The sequence below is a fragment of the Tamandua tetradactyla genome, chromosome X (assembly GCF_023851605.1).
Source record: "Tamandua tetradactyla isolate mTamTet1 chromosome X, mTamTet1.pri, whole genome shotgun sequence".
NCBI classification, from domain to species: domain Eukaryota; kingdom Metazoa; phylum Chordata; class Mammalia; order Pilosa; family Myrmecophagidae; genus Tamandua; species Tamandua tetradactyla.
The window spans coordinates 149,429,960-149,456,925 of record NC_135353.1 but is presented as its reverse complement, the minus strand read 5'-3'; the positions used below and the strand labels follow the sequence as shown (position 1 = coordinate 149,456,925).

At 36.9% G+C, this 26,966-nt stretch overlaps 1 protein-coding gene and 1 pseudogene across 2 annotated transcripts in view; one reads left to right on the top strand and one right to left on the bottom strand.

Annotated features, from left to right (window-relative positions):
* Nucleotides 1–26,966, top strand: part of POLA1 (DNA polymerase alpha 1, catalytic subunit) — a 381,691-nt gene that overhangs the window by 31,268 nt on the left and 323,457 nt on the right. The window contains exons 5-15 of one of the 2 annotated variants that reach the window (XM_077145413.1): nucleotides 7,475–7,590; nucleotides 10,976–11,038; nucleotides 11,828–11,920; nucleotides 12,354–12,441; nucleotides 12,740–12,941; nucleotides 13,029–13,207; nucleotides 20,297–20,409; nucleotides 21,427–21,543; nucleotides 22,824–22,898; nucleotides 23,774–23,912; nucleotides 24,673–24,827. In XM_077145413.1, the coding sequence (XP_077001528.1) occupies nucleotides 7,475–7,590; nucleotides 10,976–11,038; nucleotides 11,828–11,920; nucleotides 12,354–12,441; nucleotides 12,740–12,941; nucleotides 13,029–13,207; nucleotides 20,297–20,409; nucleotides 21,427–21,543; nucleotides 22,824–22,898; nucleotides 23,774–23,912; nucleotides 24,673–24,827 (1,340 nt within the window). The remainder of the gene's footprint in view (nucleotides 1–7,474; nucleotides 7,591–10,975; nucleotides 11,039–11,827; nucleotides 11,921–12,353; nucleotides 12,442–12,739; nucleotides 12,942–13,028; nucleotides 13,208–20,296; nucleotides 20,410–21,426; nucleotides 21,544–22,823; nucleotides 22,899–23,773; nucleotides 23,913–24,672; nucleotides 24,828–26,966) is intronic. The other variant, XM_077145414.1, reaches the window with a different exon arrangement.
* Nucleotides 16,283–17,979, bottom strand: LOC143671350 (ras-related protein Rab-28 pseudogene; annotated as a pseudogene).

Here is a 26,966-nt window from a genome sequence, read left to right as displayed (position 1 = left end):
CCCCAGATTCTCCACATACTTGGCAACACTTATTTCCCAATTTTTTAGTAATAGCTATCCTACTAGGTGTAAAATGGCATTGTAGTTTTGATTTGCATTTTCCTAGTTACTAATGATGTTGTGCATCTTTTCATGTGCTTATCGGTCATTTGTATATCTTTTTTTGGAGAAATGTCTAGTCAAGTCCTTTGCCCATTTTTAAATTGGCTATATGTCTTTTTGTTGTTGAGTCGTAGGAATTCTTTATATAGTCTGGATTTTAAACCTGTAACAAATATATGACTTGCATCTATTTTCTCTCATTCTATAGATTGTTTGTTCCCTTTCTTGATAATGCCCTTTGATATGTAAAAGTTTTTAATTTTGATGGAGTCCAATTTATTTTTTCTTTTGTTGTTCCTGCTTTTGGCATCTGTCATGGTCAGGTTCATGTGTCAACTTGGCCAAGTGGTGGTTGGGCAAGTGCTGCCTTGTCTGTTGCAATGAGGACATTTCATAGAATTAAATCATGATCATGGCAGCTGCATCCACAGCTGATTCCATTTGTAATCAGCCAAAGGGGTGTGTCTTCTGTAATGAGTGATTCTTAATCTAATCACTGAAAGCCTTATAAGGAGGATTCAGAAGAGACAGGCTCTTCCTGTTTCGGCTGGTGAGCCTCTCCTGTGGAGTTCATCCAGGCCCTCCATCGGAATCCTCGGCTTTACAGCCTACTCTGGATTTTGGACTCTGTGTTCCCACAGTCACGTGAGATACTTTTATAAATTTTATATTTGCGAGTGTTACCTGTTGATTCTGTTTCCCTAGAGAACCCTAACTAATACAGCATCATATCTAATAATCCATTGCAAAAAAAAACAAACCTATCTATAAAACTGAAAGAATCCATTGCCTAATATAAGTTTCTTAAGATTACCACTATGTTTTCTTCTAAGGGTTTTTTTGGTTTTAACTCTTGTATTTTGGTTGTTGATCCATTTTCAGTTAATTCTTGTATATGGTGTGAGTTAGGGGGCCAACTTCATTCTTTTGCATGTTGAAATCAAGTGTTTCCAGTACCTTTTTATTTTTATTTTTTACTGTCTTTAAAAGTTTTTTTATTGTGAAAAATCACGTTTATACAGAAAAGCAATAATTTCAAAGCACCCCACAACCGTTAGTGAGTGAACAGATTTCAGAGTGTGATTTGGGTTACAATTCCACAATTTTAGGTTTGTCCTTCTAGAGACTCTGAGACATTGGAGACTAAAATACGTATCAGTAATGTGATTCAGCAGTCATACTCCTTTGTTAAATCCTATCTTTGTTATAACTCCTCCTTCTCCTTTGATCTTCCTCCCAATCTTTAGGGGTATTTGGTCTATGCCTATTCTAACTTCATGTTGGAAAGGGCTATCAATTACATGGGATAGGGGAATGGAACTAGTTGATGTTTTGGAGAGGCTGGCCTGTCTGGGTTTCAAGACTTTTCTGGCCTAGGAACCCATCTGGAGGTTGTAGGTTTCTGGAGAGTAATCATAGTTTATGGAAACTTTGTAGTATCTCAGATAAAGCCCTAGGTGCTCTTTAGGGTTGACAAGGATGATTTTGGTTGAGGTTTGGCCAACCAAGATAAATAGCAATATCTAGCTGAAGCTTGTGTAGGAGTAGCCTCTCGGCTCTATTTGAAGTCTCCTAGCCACTGATACTTTATTTGTTATAATTCTTTCCCCCCTTTTGGTCAGAAAGGCATTGTCGATCCCATGGTGCCAGGGCCAGGCTCATACCTGGGAATCATATTCCACGTTGCCAGGGGGGCTTTCATCCCTGGATGTCATATCCCACGTAGGGGGGAGGGGGTAGTGATTTTAATTGCAGAGTTGGGCTTAGAGAGAGAGAGATCATAGCTGAACAACAAAAGAGGTCCTCTGGAAGTAACTCTTGGGCATAACTGTAGGTAAGCTTAGTTTTTCTGCTATATAAATAAGCTTCAGAAGAGCAAGCCTCAGGATCAAGGGCTTGCCTGGAGGTTATTCTTGTGCAATATATGGATATCCCTTTTTAGTTTACCAGTATATTGGAGTGGCTAGAGGAAAGTACCTGAAACTGTTGAGCTATGTTCCAGTAGCCTAGATTCTTGAAGACAATTGTATAAAGATATAACATTTACAGTGTGACTGTGATTGTGAGAACCTTGTGTCTGATGCTCCTTATATCCAGGGTATGGACAGATGAGTAAAAAAAAATATGGATAAAAATAAATAAATAATAGGGGGGACAAAGGGTAAAATAAATTGGGTAGATGGAAACACTAGTGGTCAGTGAGAGGAAGAGGTGAAGGGTATGGTATACAAGAGTTTTTTCTTTTTATTTCTTTTGCTGGAGTGATGATGCAAATGTTCAAAAAATGATCATGGTGATGAATATAGAACTCTGTGATGATATTGTGAGCCATTGATTGTACATCATGTATGGAATGTTTTTAGGTCAAGAATATATGTATGTTTGTAAGTTTTTACAATAAAAATATTTAAAAAAAGAAAAAGATCAAGGGCTTCGCCTATTGACTTGGGAGACCTTAATGTTTGAGACAGTATTAGGGGTTTCCCTGGTAGTAAAGTTTAATAGTTCCATGTTTTTTCTCCCATCCCTCAAGGGACTTTGCGAATACTTTTTTTTTTTTTTTTTTTTTAATCAGCAGGCACCAGGAATCGAACCTGGGTCTCTGGTGTGGCAGGTGAGAATTCTGCCACTGAGCCACTGTTGCACCGCCCGCCAATACTTTTTAATTATCTGCTCAACAGACTGTGGGATGTATCTAGGCCTTACATTAAGCTATGCAGAATTTTACAATCCCTCATTCTTATTCTGGGTTCCATGTTTTTTCTCTTCCTTTGGTCTCACAGAAAGGTGAAGTTCTAAAATACAGACAAATTCCTCCTTACCCCTGTATTCTAATTTACCTTAGTCCTGACCCGGTTGGCTTTGTTCTTATCTCTAATTGAGGACTGATCTCTTTTTCAATTTTTTAACGGTTGTTGTATGTGGCAATGCTGACCTTCAGAACTTCAAAACTCATACTCTGAGTCTTAGGTGTCATAGAGGTACCCAGAGTTCCAGGGAAATACCAGGTTATACATATATACCACAGCCTCTCAAAATCTAGAAATAACAATTACACCTCTGGACTAAATGTGTTATATTTCACAATAATAAAAAATGTTGGAAAAAAAAGGGGGGATAGGGAGATGGAATTAGCTGATGTTCTGGAAAGGCTAGCCCCTCTAGGTTTCAGGGCTTAACTGGTACATGGACCCATTTGGAGATTGTAGGTTTTTGGAAATTTACCCTAGTGCATGGAACCTTTACAGAATCTTACATATTGCCCTAGGTGTTCTTTACGATTGGCAGGAATGGTTTTGGTTGGGATTTGGCAAGTTATGCTAGGTAGCAATGTCTAACTGAAGTTTGCGTAAAAGCAACCTCTAGAGTAGCCTACCTTATTTGTTACACTTTCTTTCCCCCTGTTAGTCAGAATGGCATTGCTGATCCCATAGTGCCAGGGCCAAACTCATCCCTGGGAGTCATCTCCCATGCTGCTAGGGAGACTTTCAGCTCTGGATGTCATGTTCCACGTAGGAGGGGAGGGCAATGGCTTCACTTGCAGAGTTGAGCTTAGAGAAAGTGAGGCCACATCTCAGCAACAATAGAGGCCCTCTTGCAGTGACTGTTAGGCATACCTGTAGTAGGCTAAGCTTCTCTGCTACATACATAAGCTTCACAAGAGTAAGCCTCAAGATCAGGGGTTTGGCCTATTTATTTGGGTGTCCCTGATGGTTGACACAGTATCAAGGATTCCCCCAGTGGTAAAGTTTAATAGTTTCATATTTTCTCTCCCATCCCTGAAGGAAGTTTGCCAATACATTTTGATTATCTGCTTAATATATTTTGGAATATATCCAGGTATTACATTAAGCTATATAGGATTAAAGGTCCTCATTTTTATCCTGGGCTCCCTGTGTTTTGATTATTTAAATGAGCTATCTAGACAGGTTGAGTTAGATTATGTGCTACAGAAAATTTAGTTTCCAGACAAAATAAACCTTTCTTCCTTTGGTCTCAAAGAATAGATGAGGTTCTAAAATATAGACAATGTCTTCCTTACCCCTGTGTTCTGAATTACCTTAATCCTGACCAGATTGCCTTTATTCTTATCTCTGAATACCATATGTAAAACATCCTCTAAAAAATCTAGAAATAATAATTACCACTCTGAACAAAATGTGACTGTTAGAAGAGCTTATTATCTAGGCCCCAGTTCTCTTATAAGCATTTTCTAAATGAGACCATACAATAATTACTCTTTTGTTTCTGGTTTATTTTGCTTCACCAAATGTCCCACAGGTTCTTTAGTGTAGTCAGATTTTTTGTTTGTTTTGTTTTTTGTATGCTGTGTGGCTGGGTTACATTTGATTATTTTATCATGTGAGTATCCTGTTATTGAAGCACCATTTGTTTAATTTTTTTGTTTGTTTTTTGGGAAGTGCATGGATTAGAAATCGAACCCAGGTCTCCCACATGGTAGGTGAGAATTTTACCACTGAACTACCCTTGCATCCATCCCCCTCATGTAGTAGGGTTTTTTGTTTGGTTGTTTTTTTTTTTTTTTTTTTTTTAACATGGGCAGGCACCGGCATGACAGGCAAGAATTCTGCTGCTGAGCCACTGTCACACCACCCTCATGTAGTAAGTTTTTAAATCAGAAACTGTGAGTCCTCCAACTCTGTTCTTTTTCAAGATTGTTCTGGCTGTTTGAGGTCCCTTGCAATTTCATATGAGTTAAAGGCTCAGCTTTTCCACTTCTGTAAAAAGGGCTACTAGAATTTTGATAGAGATGCCATTGAATTTGTAGATCACTTTGGGTAATTATTTATTTTAATACAGTCTATGGTATTCCAGTGTATAGATGTATCATAGTTTATTCAAACAGTTTCCTTGGGTGGACATTGCTGTTACGAATAATGCCACATTGAATAACTCCGCATATGGTGTTTTTGTCAGGGAAAATTCCTAGAAGTGAGATTGCTGGCTGAAAGAGTAAATGCATGTGAAGAAATTTTATTAGATATTACCAAGTTCTTCTCTATAGGGGTGTCCCATTTTACACTCCCGTATACAATGTTTAAGAGTTTCTGTTTCCCCACAGCCTCGCCAAAAGAATGTGTTGCCAGGCTCATGAATTTTTGCCATGAGTGAGAAGTGGCAACTCACTGTGGTTTTCATGTGTATTTCTCTTGTACATGAAGTTGAGTATCTTTCCAAAAACTAATAGCTGTTTATATACCTTTTTATCGACATTGTATGTTCCTGTTTATTGGCACTTTTCCTTCTGGGTTTTTGGTCTCTCGAGAAAAATTTCTTAAGAGAGGAACTGGTCCTTTAGTTGTGTTATATATTGTAAATGTTTTTTCCCAGTTTGTCTTTTAAGTGATTTTGGGTATAGCTGAATTTATCAGTTTTTTGTTTTGTTGCAAATGGATTTTGGATCATAGAATGACTCTCCTCACACCCAGATTTAAAGTAATTTTCCTGTGGTTTTTTGGTGTAGTTTCATTTTTCCCCCATTTAGATTTCTTATCCATTTGTTGTTTATTCTGATTTACATTTTTTCCAAATGGGGGCCCAATACTAATTAAAAAGTCAATTTTTTCCCCAGTGAAATGAGGTACCACCTTTATTATATGCTAAATATCCATAAGTAATTGGGTCTTTTTTCCTGGACTTTATTTTCTGTTTTATCTGATCCATCTACTCATGTGTCACTACCATACTATTTTAGTTATTCTTTCTAAGTTTTCTGAGGTAGAGACTGCTCTGGGATGAATCAGAAAACTAGAGTAAAGTTGGAAATGTTAGAAATGTTTGTAGGTCATTTACACATGGCCATAAGAGAAAACATATGGCAAAAGTTATTCTTTAATGAGCAGATGTGTTTAGTATTGATATAGCATTTTGTGTCTGGTTACTGTTCCTCATAAAATGGAAAGCAGGGTGCTATAGTATCATAACTGTTAATCCATTTCTTCAAAATTCAGTGTTCCTGTCAGAATCCATATAGAGCTAAAGACCTCATGAAGGCTGTTAGGGTAATTCCTTAGTTCTAGCTTAGTGTTATTCTTTTATTTCTGAGGAAGAAAAATAAATAACTCCAGATAACCACCATTTTTTAAAAGTTTTTTTTACACTAACAATAGCAATTAAACAATTACAGTTAATAACCCACCCTGATATTCAACTGATATTTCATCTTTTTTTCATTTTTAAGACGATTGTATTTTGAAATACTTTCAGACTTACAAGATACCTACAAAAATAATACAACCCCATCAGAGAACTCTGTCCCCTAGATACTCAGATCCACTAATTTTAACATTTGCCACATTTGACGTATCATTCTGTTTATCTGTCCATCTCTCAGTCCATTTTCTGAACATTTGAGTGTAGCTCGTATATATCAAGCTCCTTGAACACTTAATACTGCCATGTACGTTTCCTAAAAACAAAGATAAATTATAAATTTTGTAAAAGCTTTTTATTGTGGTAAACATATACAACTCAAAACTTACCATTTTTACCACTTTTAATTGTGCAATTGAATAGTATCACATTCACTGTGATGTACTACCATCACCACCATCCATTACCAAAACTTTTTCATCACCCCAAACAGAAACTCTGTATCCATTAAATAATAACTCCCCATTCCTTCACCCCTATCTTCTTTGTAACCCGTAATATACTTTGTCTCTATGAATTTGTATCTCCTAAGTATGTCATATAAATGGAATCATGCAATGTATCCTTTTATGTCTGGCTTATTTCATTCAAGATGATACCTTCAAGGTTCATCCATGTTATAGCACATATCAGAACTTCATTCTTCTTAATAATGAATGATATTCCATTTGTGTGTGTGATATATACACATACCACATTTTGTTTATCCATTCAGCTATTGATGGACACTTGTGTTGCTTCCACCTTTTGGCTGTTATGAACAATGCTGCATGTAAATAATGCTGTACACATATCTGTATGAATTGTTTTCATTTCTTTTGGGTATATATCTTAGTGGTGGGATCCCCTGGTCATATGGCAATTCTATACTTAACTTTCTGAGAAACTACTAAACAGTTCTCCACAGCAGCTGTACCATTTTACATTCCCACTAACGATGTAAAATATTCCTATTTTTCTGCAGCCTCATCATTTCATCAGTTTTTATAGCAACATTTAATCTAAGTCTGTTTGCCTGAATTAAGCTCATTTCAAAGATTCTTCTCTGTGTACCTTGTATAAAACCTTATATTTTGTATTTTGAATTCTTAAGGTTTTTCTTCTCAAATCTTATATTCAGAGAGCAGGTGAGTAGACTTTAGGTTTTCCGTTTTGATTTTTGATGGTGCATATTTCTAAATAATTCATTTTCCAACAGGGAAAAATGATAAAGCATCTAAGAAAGACAAGAGAAATGTAAAGAAGGCTGCAGTGACAAAACCAAATAATATCAAGTCAATGTTCATTGCTAGTGCTGGAAAGAAAACTGCAGATGTGAGTTTTATGGTTTTCTTATATTTTGTTTTTTACCATATGGGGTGAATTGAATATTTTATTATATGGATAATAGGTGTTCAGTACATATTTGAATGAGCACCAATTTCAGTCACTAAGTTGGATGTAAGTTTCTAGGTGAATTTAGATGCCTCTATGTTTGAAACTTTGGAGATAGAAAAGAAAATTAAACAGAAAAGCTGAATTGACAACATGTTTAGCAGTAATAAGCAAGACGATCATGGAATGAGGATGAAAATAGAGGATGGAAGTATATATTTAGAAGTTATACACAGGTGGTTGTTCAAATCTGAATTGGCACTCTGAGTGAGGAATGAAGAGGCAAGGACTGACTGGTTAGAGTCTTCCTTTCACAAGCATTGGGTTTGAGTGAAAAAAAATTTTTTAATGTAATTTTTTTTCTTAAACATTTTATTTTGAAATAATTTCAAATGCAGGACAGTTGCAAAAATAATATAGAACCCACACAGAACTCCAACATACTTTCCCACTCAAATTCCCAGGTCCCCCTATTTTAACATTTTGCCATATTTGCTGTATCATTCTATCCATCTGTCAATCAGTCTTTCCATCAATTCACATATCTTTCTAAACATTTGAGAGTAGATTGTATACATCATGCTCCTTTGAACACTTAATACTTCCATGTACATTTCTTAAGAATAAGAATATTCACTTATGTAACCACCTTAAGTGGTTATCCACTTTAAGAACAGTATATTTGATTTTTTTCCTAAGTCCCAATAATGTTTGAGTCTTTTATCCTCCTAATTAGATCCAGTCCATGATCATATATTGCCTTTTTTAATGCAATTTTATTTAGATATTTTTTCATATGCCATTAATCATCCAAAGCGTACAATACATGGTTCACAATGTGATCGTATATAGCTGTGCATTCATTATCATAGTCGATTTTTGAACATTTTCATTATTCAAAAAAATAAAAATAAAAGTAAAAAAGAACACCTAAAACATCCCATATCACCTATTATTTATTTATTTTTTGTCTTTATTTTCTTATGCATCTGTCCATATACTTGATAAAGGGAGTGTCAGCCACAAGGTTTTCACAATCACATTGTCACACCTTAAAAGCTTTATATTTACACAGTCATCTTCAAGAATCAAAGCTGTTGGATTACAGTTCAACAGTTTCAGGTATTTCCCTTTAGCTACTCCAATACATCAAAAACTGAAAAGGGATATCTATATAAGAAAAACCTCCAGAATGACCTCTTTTTTTAATTAATTAATTAATTATTTTTTTAAGCATAACAACTTACAAACATGAATATTTTTACCATATGATCATTCAATTCTTGATACATAATCAGTAACTCATAATATCATCACATAGTTGTATATTCATCATCATGATCATTTCTTAGGACATTTGCATCAATTCAAAAAAAAAAAAGAAAAAAATTCGTGCATACCATACCCCTTACCCCTCCCTTTCATTCATCGCTAGCATTTCAAGCTTCTAAATTTATTTTAACATTTATTCACCCTATTATTTATTTATTTTTAATCCATATGTTTTAGTTATCTGTCCATAAGGTAGATAAAAGGATCATCATACACAAGGTTTTCACAATCACACAGTCACACTGTGAAAGCTGTATCATTATACAATCATCTTCAAGAAACATGGCTACTGGAAGACAGCTCTACATTTTCAGACACTTCCCACCATCCTCTCCATTATACCTTAACTAAAAAGGTAATATCTATATAATGTGTAATAATAATAACCTCCAGGGTAACCTCTCAACCCAGTTTGAAATCTCTTAGCCACTGACACTTTATTTTGTCTCATTTCTCTCTTCCCCCTTTCAGTTGAGAAAGTTTTCTCAGTCCCTTGATGCTGAGTTCCTGCTCGTTCTAGGATTTCTGTCCCATGCTGCCAGGAAGGTCCACACCCCTGGGAGTCATGTCCCATGTAGAAAGGGGGAGGGCAGTGAGTTTGCTTGTCATGTTGGCTGAGTTTGAGAGGCTATGTCTGAGCAACAAAAGAGGTTTTCTGGGGGCGACTCTTAGGCCTGATTTTAAGTAGGCTTAGCCTATTCTTTGTGGGGTTAAGTTTCATATGAACAAACCCCAAGATTGAGAGCTCGACCTGTTGCTTTGGTTGTCCCCACTGCTTGTGAGAATATCAGGAATTCTCCACATGGGAAAATTGAGTTTTCCCCCTTTCTCGTCATTCCCCCAAGGGGACTTTGCAAACACTTTTTATTTACTGTTCAAATAACTCTGGGATTTATAAGGACATCACTCTTGACAAACCTACAAGATCTCATGCCCTACTCAAGGTTCCATGTACTTATGGTGTTCAATTAAACTGTTCACATAAGTTATATCAGGAAATGCACTAGTCAAAATAAAAAATTTTGTACCAAATAAACATTTTTTGCTTTAGTGTCATACATAAGTTAAAGTTTTAAAATATGAATTACCATCTATTTTTCAATACCCTGCATTATTGACATTCCTTTGTTCTTCCTCATACAAAAACATTTTAAAATTTGTATATTTAGTCACTATCATTATACACTCTTGGCATTCCTAGATTATACCATCTCAGTCATTATCACCTATCTTTCATTCTGATTTCATTTGTGCCCCCAGCCCTCCTCCCTCTATCATTCTCACATTCAGCTTCATTCAGTATACTGACATTATTGTATTACAGCTAGGTAGTATTGTGCTATCCATTTCTAATTTTTTACAGTCAGTCCTGTTACACAGTCTGTGTCCCTTTAGTTCCAATTACCCAATATCTACCCTATTTCTCTCTCCTGATAGTTTGTATTCTTGACTGAGATTCTCCGAGTTCATTCACTAATGTTACTTCATATCACTGAGCCCATACATTATTTGTCCTTTTGTTTCTGGCTAATGTCACTCAGCATAATGTCTTTAAGGTCCATCCATGTTGTTACATGCTTCATAACCTTATTCTGTCTTACAGCTGCATAATATTCCATTGTATGTATATACCACAGCTTGTTTAGCCACTTGTCTGTTGATGGACATTTTGGCTGTTTTCATCTCTTGGCAATTGTAAATAATGCTGCTGTAAACATTGGTGTGCAAATGTCCATTTGTGTCCTTACCCTCATGTCCTCTGAATACATACCTAGCAGTGGTATTGCCAGATCATATGGCAATTCTATACTTACTTCCTGAGGAACCGCCAAACTGCCTTCCACAACAGTTGTACCATTTGACACAGAATTACCCTTGATTCTGTTATTTGGAATGTATCGGGGTATCACACTAACTTGTACAAACCAGCAAGATCTCTTGAATGAAAATTTTAAGTGCAGGGCTTTCTCATTCTACCATCCTTTATTTCCAGAAAGCTATAGATTTGTCCAAGGATGATCTGCTGGGTGACATTCTACAGGATCTGAACACTGAGGTAAGTGAATCTCTGTGAATTCTAGAATATATAGGGGACATAGGCTGAAGAGACAACTTAGTAATTATAAAAGCAGATTATTGCTAGAATTAAAAAACACAAACGATTGCACCACCAAAACTCCACAGAAAACCTTCAAATTGGTTTCTTCTCATCATTTTAGGTGAGTAGCTTCCAGCTGTTATAAGCTCTGTGATTATGTAGATAGGGCTGTGTGGGTGTTTGAAGTAGTAAGACTGCACACTGAAGTCAGTTCCGAGAATGCACTCTGCTTGTGTTCAGTTGCTATAGTGTATGTTCCCCAAATAGATCAGGCGTGAGATCCTTGTCTTGAATTCTGAGCAGGAGTGAAGAAAGTCAGTGAGCTATCCCTGATAGAGCTCAAACAGGCTTTGCTACATTCTGAATTTTAAATTTGGTCTTTTATGTAAGGTCTAAGCTCTCATTGGTCAATGAAATGCTTTCTAAGTGACCACTGATCACTTAGAAAGTGATCATGTAACTCTATCTTAGCAGTTTTCAAATGTCGTATTCTGAAAAGGTCAGTGAAAAGTATGCTTAGTTTAAAAAAAATTGGTGAGGGGTGGATTCAATATCTGTTCTGATTTTCTGGTGATTTTGTAGTATTGTTGCTATAGTAACTGCAGTGCATGAACATAGATTTGTGGGGGAATAGGGAAGGAAAATAATGCTTTACTTATTGGGCGTCAATGGCTGAAGAAATGTGCTTTTTCTGTTTTGTGGTAAACCAAGCATGACAGTGAACGTCTGTCTTATGCTTTGTTTTAGGCACCTCAGGTAACTCCACCACCTGTAATGATACTGAAGAAGAAAAGATCCATCGGAGCCTCACTGAATCCTTTCTCTGTGCACATCCCCAAGGTAAAGTGTTTAGAATACCTTTAATCTTGATTTATATTATTTCTTAAAGCTTATTTTGTTGCTCTTCTGTGTGAGGGAAATGTCTTTGAATTTGTTTTGGATTTTTGTTTTAAATTAGGACTCTCATTTTATTCTATAGTTTCATGTATTTCAAAAATATGTGCATGTGCCTACTTTTTTCAGAGTAAATTTTATGGTAACTAGTATGTGTTTATTATAGGTATTACAACTGTGCTAAGTGTAATAATTTTCTTCCCAGAAACAAGTATTTCTTTTATAAACCTATGTAACAGTGAAATAATTGAAGCTGTTACATTAATAATACATAAAATCTTTTTATAAATGGAAACTGTCATTATCTCTGGTCAGGTAAGACAGTTGCATATTTTTAGTATGCAGACCCAACTGACTGAACATTTAAAAATGTTTACAGGCAGTTCCTTCAGGAAAAACTGCTTCCCCTGTCTCAAGGAAGGACCCTCCATTAACTCCTGTTCATCTTAAACATGATGATTTTGCTGGTAAGTCTGATGTCAGACAGAAGTCCAGGGGTGTCGAACAGTTGCAAAGTGATGTAAAAAATGGAGGCTTCGTGGAAGAGGTTTTGAAGGCATGCTGTGATGGCAAGGTGGGAAAGATTGAATTCATAGCAGTACGTTTTTTAAAAATCAATTTTAAAAAACCACGACAGAATAAAAATCCAATTTGGAGATTGGTCTTGAAATGCAAATGTAGTATAGGAGAAGGGGTAGGCTGTTACTTCAGTGTTGGGTAAATCTTTGTGCTCCATTGCTTTGGCACATGGGATTGTGCCTACAGGAGGGACAGTGAAGATGGACTGTACAGCAGACAAGGAGGAGTCAGGGGCAGTGGATTTTGAGGATGGTGACTTTGATGAGCCCATGGAAGCTGAGGAGGTAGACCTGGAGCCTGTGGCTGCCAAGAGTTGGGAACAACAGAGCAAACCAGCAGAGGGGGTAAAACATGAGACAGATCCTGAGACAGGGACTGTGCCATACTTGTAAGTACATTTGATGACTTTTCTGGCAAATTATGCTACAATTATTCTGTTGGAGTTTGAAAGATATTTAAAATGTGATTTCTGCAGAGAAGGTTTTCTCCCAGATGTCTCTTGTTGGAACATCGATCAGGAAGATGGAAGCAGTTTCTCAGCTCAGGAAGTTCAAGTGGATTCTGGTCACCTCCCATTGGTACAAGGGACAGATGAGGAACAAGTTTTCCAGTTTTTTTGGCTGGATGCTTATGAAGACCAGTACAATCAACCAGGTAATCATGCATAAGTTAACTATATGCCTTTAATAGGGAATAGCACCTTTCCCTTAAATACTTTATTGATTGTAATTGGTACAGGGTCTACCCTCAACTTACGTGCTTAGTAAGAAAGCAGTACTCATTCTTTGAGTGCTTGAGTCACTACGATAGAGAGGAGCTGTGATAAAAAATTCTTAAAGATGCTTAGTCCAAAAATTAGTTTATAAATGGTGTAAAGGAAATTAGCTGGTTGATAAGATAGGGAATGGCCAGGGAAAGCCTGCCTGAGGAGAGATGACCTTGGTACTGAAGTCTGAGGGAGCAGCCATGTGCAGAACTGAGGAAAGAGCATTTTGGCCTAAGGAACCAGTAGGTGCACAGGCCTGGAGAGAGAAAGGAAGTGGTCTGTTGTAGTCATACATAGTAATTAAGTGTCAAGATCAGTGTAAAATGCAGTTGGAAAAAAGGCAAGGGCCAGATAATGAAGGGCTGTGTAAGCCATATTAAGGTGTTTGGATCTTATTCTAAGAGCAGTGTGGGGTTTTGAGTATGGGAAATAGTGGGCACATAATTGGGCTTACATTTTAATAGGAACACTCTGATTTGCATGGAAAATAATGTTTGTGAGTATGTGTGGCCTAGAACGGGGCAGTGGGGAACTATGGAAGCCCTGGAGATCAGTCAGTACAGGGCAGGGATGCTTGTAACTTGGACTAGTGTGGCTGTGCAGGAGAGAAGTGAATGCCCTTAACATGTATTTTGACATGAACTTGATGGATTGAATATGGGGGTTGAGGGAAAAGAAGAATCAAGGATGATTTCCAGGACATCCTATTGTGCCAATGCTATGAATTCTTGGCTCACAAAAGCTGGGTGTTCTAGTTTGCTAGCTACTGAAATGCAACACACCAGAGACGGATTGGCTTTTAATAAAAGGGGATTTATTTCATTAGTTCTTCAGAGGAAAGGCAGCTAACTTTCATCTGAGGTTCTTTCTTACGTGGGAAGGCTCAGGGTAATCTCTGCTGGCCTTCTCTCCAGGCCTCTGGGTTCTAACAACTTTTCCCTGGAGTGATTCCTTTCTACATCTCCAAAGGCCTGGGCTGAGCTGTGAGTGCTGAGATGAGGTATGCTGAGCTGCTTCGGCTGTGCTATGTTGCGCTCATTTAAGCACCAGCCAATTAAGTCAAATGTCATTCATTGCAGCAGGCGTGCCTCCTAGCCAACTACAAATGTAATGAGCAACAGATTGGCTCATGTCCGCAGCAACAGAACTAGGTGCTTTCACCTGGCCAAGTTGACAACTGAATCTAACTACCACACCGGGAGATGTCCAGTTTCCTTTTGTGCCTCTTTGAACACTTCAGTGTGAAATTGGGCATGACAAGGTCTTTCAAATTAATATGTAATACAGTATACATGCTTAAACAGAGTTGCCTTTATTTAGATCCTTTTTGGATTTGAGGCAACTGCAAACTGGTTTCTAGAAAAACTGCTTCCCCAGTCTCAAGGAAGGCCCCTCCGGTGACTCTGTATCCAGTGAAAATAGAGGGAGTATCTGGATTTCAGTTTTAAAAAAGTTAATAAATAAGAAGAGTAATTATTAACTGTAAGACTTGAAGACCAGATTTACCTTAAAGTCATTGACTTTAACTGGAAAAATGTTAATGGTCTCACAGAGGAAAGGAGAATGCATTATAATGCTTTAGCTTATCAAGTACCTATTAACTCTTGTAGAGCCACTTGAATAGCAAATGGCCATGTGTTAGTGTCTTAGGTAAAGATATAATCAATCTTAGAAATGATATCTTATCTACTTTAAGTAGGGCCGGACGATTTGGTTAGACCCTCTCATGTCTTTAACTACTTCTTTGTTACTTATAGGTGGAAGATAGGCTGGCAAGCGTGGTTATATGAGGTTGAGCAAATTATTTCCCATCCATTGCCTAAACCCAAGACTGTCCCATTGTACAACGTCAGGGAACACTGTTATCATGTGGCCTCCCTGGAACACAGCAGTGTGATTGGTGTTCCCTGTAGTTGTAAAACATGGCAGGCTTGCCCATACCAATACAGCTCTTTCTTTTTTGCTGTTCCTGCTCAATACTGTATTCCTTGTCTCAGTTAATGGTCCCATCAAACCTGTAACCCGGGAGTCATCCTTGATCCCTGCCCTCTACCCCTATTTCTCACTTCCCTCACCAAGTCTTGTGAGTTGACTCCTCCTAAAGTAGATGATCTGTCTTCTTTCTTAAAACTGCCATCATCAGTGAGCCTATGATCTGTTCTTTTTTTAATGCAATTTTATTGAGATATATATTCACATACCATATAATCATCCAAAGTGTACCGTCAGTGGGTCACAGTATCATCATTTAGCTGTGTATTCATCATCACAATCATTTTTGAACATTTTCATTATTCAAAAAAAAAGTGAAAAAGAACACCTGAAACATTCCATATCCCCTCCCCCTATAATTTATTTATTTTTTGTCTTTTTTTTTCTTACTCATTTGTCCATATGCTGGATAAAGGAACTGTCAGTCACAAGGTTTTTACAGTCACATGATCACACTTTAAAAACTCTATAGTTACTCAGTCATCTTCAAGAATCAAGGCTATTGCCCTAATCCCTTCTTGCCTACTGAAACCATTGTGCCAACTTCCTGATTTTCTGCGCTGTCATCCTCCATTGCCAGAGCGATTGATCAGAAGGATAACTCTTACCGTGTCATTCCCTCATTTAAAAAAAAATACTCACTGGTTCCCCACTGTCTACAGCATGACTTACAGGTTCCTTCCTTTGATACCTGCCATGTATGAATTTTATGTCCAAGAAATAATGTGCTGTACATCCCTTTATACCTGTGTCTTTTGATTCATGGTGTTTTGTCTGAATGGAATGACCTCATCTGACTCTTTCTTCAAAATTCAGCTCAGGTGTCATCTCTTGGGAGTCTTCCTGAACTTCCAGACTAGCCTAGGAGCCCTTTCCCGGTGACTCCTTTATAACCTTTCCCATCACAGCATTTGTCATTTTATTTTGAAATGGTCTCTTTCCATGTTTTCCTTTCCCCAAAAGACTTTTTTTTTTAATTTAAATAAATTTATTTGTGGGAGAAAAACATCTGAACATTAAATACAGTCTGATCCACAATGATCCAACAATATGTCATAACTCATTCTGGGAGTACTTTTATGCAGTTTGCGGGAGAAATTCCACATGGAGCATTAGCTAAACATATATCAAAATTCATAAAGCCATCTAACCAGAATATTACACAATACATAATGACCATGATACAGTAATAAAAATACAATATCAAATACTCACTACTTTGTGAGTTACAAGCTACAATATAAACAATTTAGTGCCTTTTTTAAAAAAATGAAAAAAATATTTGTTACAGCTTTATTCCAAGCATTTTCAGTTAGATACAGCTTTATATATTTTCACTCACAACAGACTGCAAAAGTATGCCTTCTTAAGTATCTGTAAAAAATATATATTACTTGCTTAATGTATGCACTCTGAAGTATACTTTGCCACATATGAGTTCAGATAAGAAAATGAACCTGTGCTGTGGCAAAATACCTGGCTGATGATCAAGACTTGAGTAGTTTTCATAAATGGCTGAAAAATTTACATCAGGACATAAAGAGAACCAACCTCGTTTTTTTTTCAATGAAGCAGCCTAATTCTAGAACATGGGCTTTCCATTTGATTTCCAAGTGTGTGGTCCTGAAGTTGAATTCTTTCCTGTCCAAGGAGCTGCCTGCGGCTGTGAGGCAACACTTAACAATGAAGCAAGCTGAGAGGAGCATGTTAACTGAGCTCAGAGATGGTCACTGATAAAGTTCCTACAGGTCTTCTAGCTCACACAGAGGTGAAGGGCAGGCAGAACTATCATTACAAAGCAAAAATGCACTCACTGAACTGCACACATAGAGCTCCTAGGAGGGTTAACGGTTCTTGACATAGATTCCTGGTTGTAGTTTACAATATCTGCCTTCACCACCCTCTGTGATTGTTCTATTTCTCTTTATTTAATTTGATTCCAAGAATTTCAGCAGCAACTTTCTGAAAACACAGAAAGACGGAGTCTCCTGTCTTGGCTGAGACGAAGTGGCTACTGAAACCATTTTCCTGGCAAAACCTTAAGTGTTTTTCAGGTTTTACTGTTCGCATATGCTCCAAATCAATTTTATTGCCCACCAAGGCAACCAGAGGCTGGGTTTCTGATTCCTCGCTCACTTTCTTCACTGCAGTATACCAATCTTCTAAATTCTCAAAGCTTTGATAATTTGTAATATCGTATACCAAGAGGATTCCCTGTGCTCCATAGATATATTTATCCAACATCTTGCCTCCTATAGTCTGCCCTCCTATATCCCAAACTTGAAGAGTAACATTTAAGTTTCCTGGCAATGTTATCCTTCTCAAAAAGAAATCCAGTCCTATAGTTTGTTTGTACTGTTTCCCAAAAGTTTCTTGAGCAAAACACGTAGCTAAGGACGTCTTCCTGGAGGTGCCGTCCCCCAGCACGACGATTTTCAGTTGCCGGTCCTGGCTCTCTTCCTCAGAGTCCGACATGGTGCCCTGGGATCCGACCCGCACCCCCCCCCCCACCAGGTGGAGGGAGGAAGGAGAAAAGGAGGCCTCCAGGGGCGGGGGTGTGGAGGAAGGGCGGCACTGGGAACAGGACCCCCCACCCCGGTGTCTCAGCTGCAGTCGAAGGGATCCGGAGTAAATCACTCGCGGTACGCCATCTTGTCCATCCCCACCCCCCAACCTCCCCAAAAGACTTTAAGCACTTGCAGGGCTGGGATTTCCAACAGCTAGTGCAATGTCAAGCACATAGTAGGTGTTCAATAATAAATGTTTGTTGAAATAAACTGCACAAAGATTGACAGTCCTGTAGATGTACATGAAAGGTTTTGGAGAAGCAGAGTTGCATTCGCTGCTATTACTGAATTTGCCTCTTGAAGCCTTGTAGTAGGGGGTAAGAATGGGTAACACAAGGGTGGTGGCCCCAGGTAAATATGATATAAAGTATCAGATGACCAGTGGCAGTTGCCAAAGATTAATTAGAACCTTAAGAACAGCCACCTTCTTTCTTTCCTATGTTAAAATGAGTTTACTATTTCTACCTTTTATTTACTGGTTGACGTTCTTATTAGTAAACAGTGTGGTTTTGCAGGGTAAGGGTCTACTGCTGCACTGTCCTATATGGTAGCTACTAGCAACGTGGAGCTCTTTAAATGTAAATGAATTGACATTAAATATATATATATATTTTTTTTTTTGGCATGGGCAGGCTCTGGGATTCGAACCCCGGTCTCTCAAATGGCAGGCAAGAATTCTGCCACTGAGCCACCATGGTACTGCCCTGAAATTAATAAATTTTAAAACTCATTTTCTTGGTCCACATACATGCGGCTAGTAGCTAACATATTGGACAGCACAAACACAAAACAATTCCATCATTGCAGAAATTTCTTTCTGATAGTGCTGGTCTATAGAAATAGATGTTGGAAGTTAAGATTGAGACATTGAAGCCCAGCTATATTTGCAAAACAGTCAATGTATGATTTGTATTGTTGAATTCCTGATACTGACCATAGTCAGGGATAGGCTTTTTCAACCAATATTTGGAAATGTTTTGCTATTAAAGGCGGTCCCAACCTGTTAGTGATCTGTCATCCAAATGCTAAGCTAAAATAAAATTGCTGGACCTGGAAAAGGCCTCAGAGATCATCTAGTCTAGTTCCTCATTTATAGAGAAAAGTGAGGTTCAAAAAGCCAGAGTGGTCAGTTCTTTGGTAGCAGAATTCAGGGCTTCTGACCTTCAGTTCATGCTGATGGTCTCTGGTACTTCTCTGCCACGGTACATCTTACTCTGTGATTGATGCCAACGGGTTAAATAAGATGGCATTTAAAAGTCTTTTAATCCCAGAGGGCTGAACAGTTTCATCGCAGTAGCGGGTAACGATCACTGAGCCTTGGTGAAATCAATGCTGCTAATATAAACTAAGTACTCCCAAAGACCCTGTTAATTGTTTCTCACTTTCTTACAGATTCTAAGTAAGTCAGTTGTTGCTTGAATGCTCCATAATTATGAAAAGAATCTTACTCTTTGCATATGGGAAGATATCCTGTCTTCATTATGACTTTTTCAAGGTTGAATAATCCTGACTGCACCTGGTTACAGCTAGTAACTTTGGGGGGGAATGTAATCTTTGTTTACCATGATCTTTTTGTGGCAAATGAGGCATAAACAGTGTCAAATGTGTTGCATGAAATGTGATATTAGTTTGACTGTGAAATGAGCTATTTGAATCTTTGAATCCAGTATTAGGGTTTTCATTTTTCTTTGCTTGGAATTTTGTTTTTCCATCTTTAACTGTTGTGAGGGATGACTTTTAATTTTCTGAGCTACTGTGGTTTTTTTTTCTTTCTTTCATTTTTAACCATCCCCACAATCCTCCCTCCTCCAATCCCCCCAGCCGAAAATCACAGAACCCTTGTAAGGATTTTAATTATCTGCAGAAATGAAAATTCTTAGATAATCTTACTTCTACCCAGGCGAGAAACAAAAGAAAGCACTGATGAGCTATCTTGTGAAGCTGGGATAATTGGCCTTGTGAACAGTGGCATTTGCATGTGCCAGAATTTTCTTAGTCTTAGAGAAGTGGCTGTGTTGGGGGCCTCTGTTGCATTACTGCTGTCTTGTTATTCATAGTGGCCCAGAATTTTGAAAAGTGGCCATGTCTTGGGTTGACTATTAAATCTTTGGAGGATTTTCTTGTTTCTCTTAGTCTGGGTAATTCTGATTATAGGGAAGATCTTTGTACTTAGTTTGAGAATCATTCTGTCCCCACTTCTCTCAATGGTCACGGATTTTTACCATTGCATTGGTGAAGTATGGCATAAGTACCAATTAAAGGAACTGCTCTTGGGGAGTGGGCTAACAGAAAATTTGCTGTAAAAAATGAGTTGTTATGAAGCCATGTGTGTATGGACACTTTCAGTGAGCCTTTATGTTATGCTTTTTATTGGATTAATTGAGATGCTGATTTTCTTATGTTTTTCCCTTCTTTTAGGTGTGGTATTTCTGTTTGGCAAAGTTTGGATTGAATCAGCCAAAACCCATGTGAGCTGTTGTGTCATGGTGAAAAATATTGAGCGAACACTCTACTTTCTTCCCCGTGAAATGGTAAATGTTAGTGATCAGCTTTCAGTTTTCAGTAATTGTATGTGTTGTATATTTTCTACGAACTGCCACCAACCTTGTCCTTCAACAGGGTTATGTGTTGTCTGTAGCCATGATACTTTTTCTTACTGCCTCCTTAATGACCATTTCACGGATTATGAGTAGTGCCATTAGAGTTGGGAAAAGCTAAAGAAATGAAATAAAACTCAGTTTTTTGACTTGTAAGAAAGAATGTAAAAATGTTTGAGTTTTAGTATTTAATGTTGTCTTTTCCCTTACCCCCCATTTCCATAATAATTGCAGTTGGTAGTATATGGACTCTAAAATGTGACACAGCATTTGGCCCAGTTTTCACATAGCAGCAGTACCATTTCTTCCATGCTCATAGCAGTACCATTTCTTTCATGGTCCTTTAACAAAGTCAGTTCCATTTGCTTCTTTTTTATTGGGCTTAATATCCCTACTCCCCTCTCATTGCACCCTTACTGCGCCCATCTGCTTACTATCTCCATTGATGGAACTTTTTGGTTAGGATTTATAGCACTTGTTCTTCCATTTTTGTAGGACAGATCATCTTTTTTTAAAAACTTTGTTTTGAAATAATTTCAAATTTACAGTATAGTTGCAAAAATAATACAAAACCAATACAAAGAAATCCAGAATACTTTCCACCCAAATACCCAGATTTACTAACTTTTAGCATTTTCCACACTTGTTATATCATTTTACCTGTCTGTCTATCCATCCATTCATCTGTCCATCCATTCATCTTTCATCCATATATCCATCCATCTATCCATCTTTGATTTGTATTTATGATGCCAGTAGGAGGACTTGGACATCTGTTTAGTCTAATGTATTTTTTAGGTCAGTTTGTATCTTTGAACTCACCTATGCTCTATAAATAAATGTTTAAATGGGCAAAGATGAAATTGATTTAGATTTGGGTTTTTAGTGGTTGAAAAGATCTTATGTACCGATACTTTTTTTCCCTTCACTCCCTTCTCTATGGGAGAGCAGAAAATTGACTTAAATACAGGGAAAGAAACAGGAACTCCAGTTACAATGAAGGATGTTTATGACGAATTTGATGAAAAAACAGCAACAAAATATAAAATTATGAAGTTCAAGTCCAAGGTTTGTAGTTGATGATGAATTTTTCCAGCTCTATTATTAGCTATTTGTTCATTTCCTCATTTAGGAAGTAGTTATTGAATATCTGGTTTGTGTAGGTTTTTTAGATGGCTCTAACTCATTGAATGGAAGTTTCACAGGTATGAATGTGAAAAACAGTGTATTAGATGTGTAAAAATATTTTTCTCTCTTTAAACTGCTTATAAAATTTGAATAGAAAGATAAACCAGAGAAAATGAATTGTAGCATGTCTTGTGCTCTTACTCTGAAATAGAGAAAAACTGTGATCGTATTTATAATAGTTTTTGCCAAGTTGTCTTCATAGAAAGTTAAGTAAGGTTTTATGTTTAAACATCAAGGACTATGATGATGATTTCTGATAGAATAAAGATCTTAATTATGGTGGTATTTCTGATAGAATAAAGATCTTCTGTTCCTGTGATATGTACAGTAAATTGTCTTGGTCTAAGTGAGGTAGTTGATGCCTTTGGCCATGGTTATGGAGTCTGGAGGCTGTGTAACATACTGGATATTAATAGTGATTATAATAAAGTGATATGATTGAGTTGTTGAAGGCTATAGCAGTCTTTTAATAAATTGAACTTTAAATTATGGCCAATTGATCAAATGCTTACAATTCTAGAAGCAGTGTAGTATAATAGTGGTATAATAGATTCTGGGGTTAGACTGCTTGTGTTATTTTTTTGTTTTGTTTTTTGCACGGGCAGGCACCGGGAATCTAACCCGGCTCTTCAGCATGGCAGGCGAGAACTCTGCCTGCTGAGCCACGTGGCCCACCCTAGACTGCTTGTGTTTTAAGTACTAGCCCTACCATTTACAAGTGTATGACCTTGGGTAAGTGCTGAGTGACCTTTTTGTGCCCATTTCACCATCTGAAAAATGAGGCCCTATTTCAAGAATTGTTGGAAGGGCTAAATCAGATGAACAGTCTTTGCCACTCAATATATATGAGCTATAATCATGATGCTCATTATTATTCTAGGAAGATATAGTAGCAAATGATTTAATGCATTAACATTAATATATTTATTGCTGCTCTTGAATGCAAGTATTTCTGAGTTCTCTGGTATCTGAGATAAATCCTTTTAGCATTTTTGTCACTGGGTGTTTTAGTCCCAGTTGAAAGGGGAAATGATGTCTTTTGGCTTTATTTATCTTTGTGTTCTATAAAGTTGCTAGATTTCTAATGATTAAATATGTAATATTTGTCAATTAAATTTGTGAGTTTTGTTTTAGTGAATTTTAAGTATCTATTTACCCAGATAGTGGAAAAGAACTATGCTTTTGAGATACCTGATGTTCCAGAAAAATCTGAGTACTTGGAAGTTAGATACTCGGTAAGTCAAACAAAGAAAATTACCAGTTTTTGATTGAGAATGACATTTTTCTAGGTTGAATTTTTAATTAGCATTGGCAAGGCTCCTCAAGCCCTAAGTTCATTGAGGTGGACTTACAGTAATGAATAATTGAAATGGATAAAATTAATTTAAGAACACAGACTACAAGTTGTACTACCTTTCTCTGCTTTCAAGTGTACATCTTTAAATAAATAAGTTGAAACAGCATGACTGTTTGTCAAGTGGAATGAATGCCACATGATAGAGTTGAATATCATTAGTCTGTTGAAGTGTTCCTTGTGAGCAATGGAAAAGGTGAGAGAGGAGCAGCGGTAGCATCGCTGTAGTGCTGTCATTGCTCCTGTGACTGGCAAGGTCATTGCCATGGGATGTTAATTAACTGGACCTTGGCCTCTTTTTTTTTACCTCTCTGGTTTTGATCTTATGATATTAGAAAAGGGAAACTTTTAAGAAATGTTTCTGACAGTAGTGATGAAAAGTACTATGGAAGCATTTTGAATGAGCCCCACTCTATTGCTTTCATTCTTTTAATGGAGTGGTACTTACTTGCCTATTCTTTATCACTAAGGCATGTACAGCACTGGTCAGTAATTCTCTTTTGGGGAAGCTTCTTGGCCTATTTTTCTTCTAATGGGTGCTATCAAGATGCATTATTTTGTCGTTGTGAATTGTTTTTGTTTCCTACTGTGAATTGTTTTGGATTTCATTTGTGGTAAATTACATTTCATATATATCAAAGAGGTTTCTTCTGGTGCTTCATAGAGAGGCTTTTGTTTATTTCAAATATAGACTTTGGAAACTGTGGAGTAATAGTTTTAAATGAAAAGGTTTTGTTTTGTTTTGTTTTTTTCCAGGCTGAACTGCCACAGCTTCCTCAGGATTTGAAAGGAGAAACCTTTTCTCATGTATTTGGAACCAACACATCCAGCTTGGAACTGTTCTTGATGAACAGAAAGATCAAAGGACCTTGTTGGCTCGAAGTACAAAATCCACGTAAGGAAGAATTTACTCTCAGAATACTAAGTAATTTGCTAATAAATGTAGTTTTTTTAAAAAGGAAGTTAAGGAAATTGGTGTGTTTGTTTTAGTGTGTCAACTTCCTTTTTAATGTTTGTTTCTTCAGGGTTTTCCTTAAGTGAGTATAAGGAACACATTTGAAATCACTTTATCCCCGTAATACCTGGCAGTCTAATCGGCTTTAAGATTAAGGCCTAGGTGGCTGTTTGGGGCACATCCCTCATTGTGCTGGTTGCATTGTCCTTACCTCTGACCTGGCTGGTGTGGTCCAGCTGTTCTAAACAGTGCACTGCTGACCTTTGAAGGAGGGAGAGCATCACTGCCTAGTGTAGATAATGCTCCGTTGGCCTGTTACTTGATGTTTTTCAGTATTTGCATCTATGATACTCTGTTTTATCTTCATAAATCCTCTTTAAAATGTTTTATGATTCCTCTGAGGCAGTGATGGTTTTTTTGTTTTTGTTTTTGTTTTTAACCTATTTCGGGTCCTGAAGTCTATGAGAATCCTATGAAAGCTGTGGGCCCTTTCCCCAGGAAAGTGAACATATGAACATAATCACATGCAGATTTATATATAGTATAGTTATGTGTTTTATTTTTAATTAGAGGTTATAGTGTGTCATTGTTATTAGAAGATAGGATTCAAGAGTATCTCAGTTAATATAGATGTCTTAATTATGGTAGTTTTACTTTTTTAGTAAATAGTTATTGATATGTTTTATCTGTTATCTTTTAGAGCTTTTGAATCAACCAATCAGTTGGTGTAAAGTTGAGGCAGTGGCTTTAAAACCAGACCTGGTGAATGTAGTTAAAGATGTCAATCCTCCTCCACTTGTGGTGATGTCTTTCACCATGAAGACAATGCAGCATGCAAAGACACATCAAAATGAGGTGAAGAAATAGGACAGATTTTGTGCCTGTGCCTGTGCCTGTAGATGCAATACTTTCTTGAACTTGTATAGCTTTTCCACAAGTAGAAGTTGTTCTTTTTGGAGGGGAAAGAATACTAAATCATTATTTCCAGATTCTGTGTTGGAGAATGGATTGAATTTGTCTGGTGTTTAAATTTTTTTTTTTAACAGAGACTTAAACTACTGGACTTATTTTTATATTTTGTGTTTTATTTTGGAAATCTTCAAGTGGGGGTGGAGAATAATAAAATGAACTCCCATACACCATTCAGTTATATTCAGCAACTAGCATGATTTTGTTACGTGTTTGTTCCCCCCACCTCTATTTTTTCTTCCTGAAGTATTTTAAAGCTAATCTCAGATATTGTATCATTTTACCCCAGTATATTTTGTCCATGAAAACATGGACATTTACATAATCATTCTACAACTATCACACTTAATAAGATTAATGGTGATCCTGTGTTACCACTAAAATACCCAGCCTATATTTTCATGTCTGTGAATAAAGACTTTCTCAAAAATGTCTCTTAATAGTTGTTTTATTTGAATTGAAATTCATACAAGATTCATACATAGCATTCCATTTTTATGTCTCTTGAATCTTTTAAATGGAAGCAGCTCCCTCCTACCCATTTCCAGTTTTTTTCAATGACATTGACTTGTTGAAGAATCACTATTGGTTTTCTTGTAGAATATTCCATAGTCTATTTGTTTGCTTCCTTGTGGTGACATTGGGCCTTGTCCTCTGTACCAGGGATCAGCAAACTGTGTTCTGTGGGCCAAATCCAGCCCACCACTTGTTTTTGTAAGTAAAGTTTCATTGGATCAAGACATGCCTGTTCATTTATGTATTGTCCAGGCTGTTTTCGCACTACGATGGCAGAGTTGAATAGTCATAATAGAGACCATATGGCCTGCAAAGCCTAAAATATTTGCTTTCTGGACTTCTACAGAAAAAGTGTGCCAACCTCTGCTCATTTATTAATGGCACTGTTAAGATACCCTTCTTATTCCTGTATACTATATATTAGCTCTAATAAAGGTTTAATTAGATCCAGGCCCAATGTTTTTCAGCCAAAATACTTTATAGGTGGTACGTTATATTTCATATTGCCTCACACCAGGAGACGTATAATGTCTGATTAAGCTACTTTGAGTGAGTCTATGATTGATTCATGGCTTCAAGTGGTGATGACTATCGTAAATTTCTCCATCAACTTTTATCTAATACAGAGTTTTTCAACCTCGGCACTGCTGACATTTGGACCAGATAATTCTTTGTTGTGTGGGTCTGTCCTGTACATTGTGGGATGTTTAATAGCACCCCTGACCTTTACCCACTAGATGACAGTAGCATCTCCTCCAACCCACCCTTGATTTTTGACAACAAAAAGTCTCTCCAAACATTGCTGAATAACTCTGGGAGGTGGGGGTAAATTGTCCCTGGTTGACAACCACTGATCTATAGTGATTTCACTTATTAGTGATTTTTGCCTGAATTAGTCACTTCATTGGGAGTTGTAAAAGATGATTTTCTAATTCTGTCATTCCTTAGAAATTGGAGACCTAAGTTATATGGAGTAGAGACCATTTATTTATTTATTTATATTACTCTATTTTACTTAACTCTTTTTGGAATATCATGAACTTGTAGGTTTTGTATATATTCAATATGTTTCAATCTGTTGCTTTCCTTGTTATTATTTTTGATGCTTAAATTTGTTGCATTTTTATCAGTGGGTGCTTCTTTGTATTTACTTCTATGTCCTTTTAACATTAATGGGGATCTTTTTTAACAGCAGCATTTTGACACTGTTTTCACTCTATTTTTTTAGTATGTGATTTTATCTTTTCATTATACTTAAGAAAGTAGATGGCCATAATTAATACTCAGGTGTTTGACAAAGGTTTATAATTAGTACTTAGTTAAAATTAAAAAAGAAAGTATACCCATTTCTTAACACCGAGATATTGCTTCTAAGTATCATTTCCCAATAAAGGAAATAGGACTCCTTGGAGAAGTGACTATTTGAGGGCAGGAAATGTACAAGATAAGTCTGGAAACTCTTATTATACCAGAAAGCAAAGAAACTATTAAAATCAGTGTCAGTGGAAC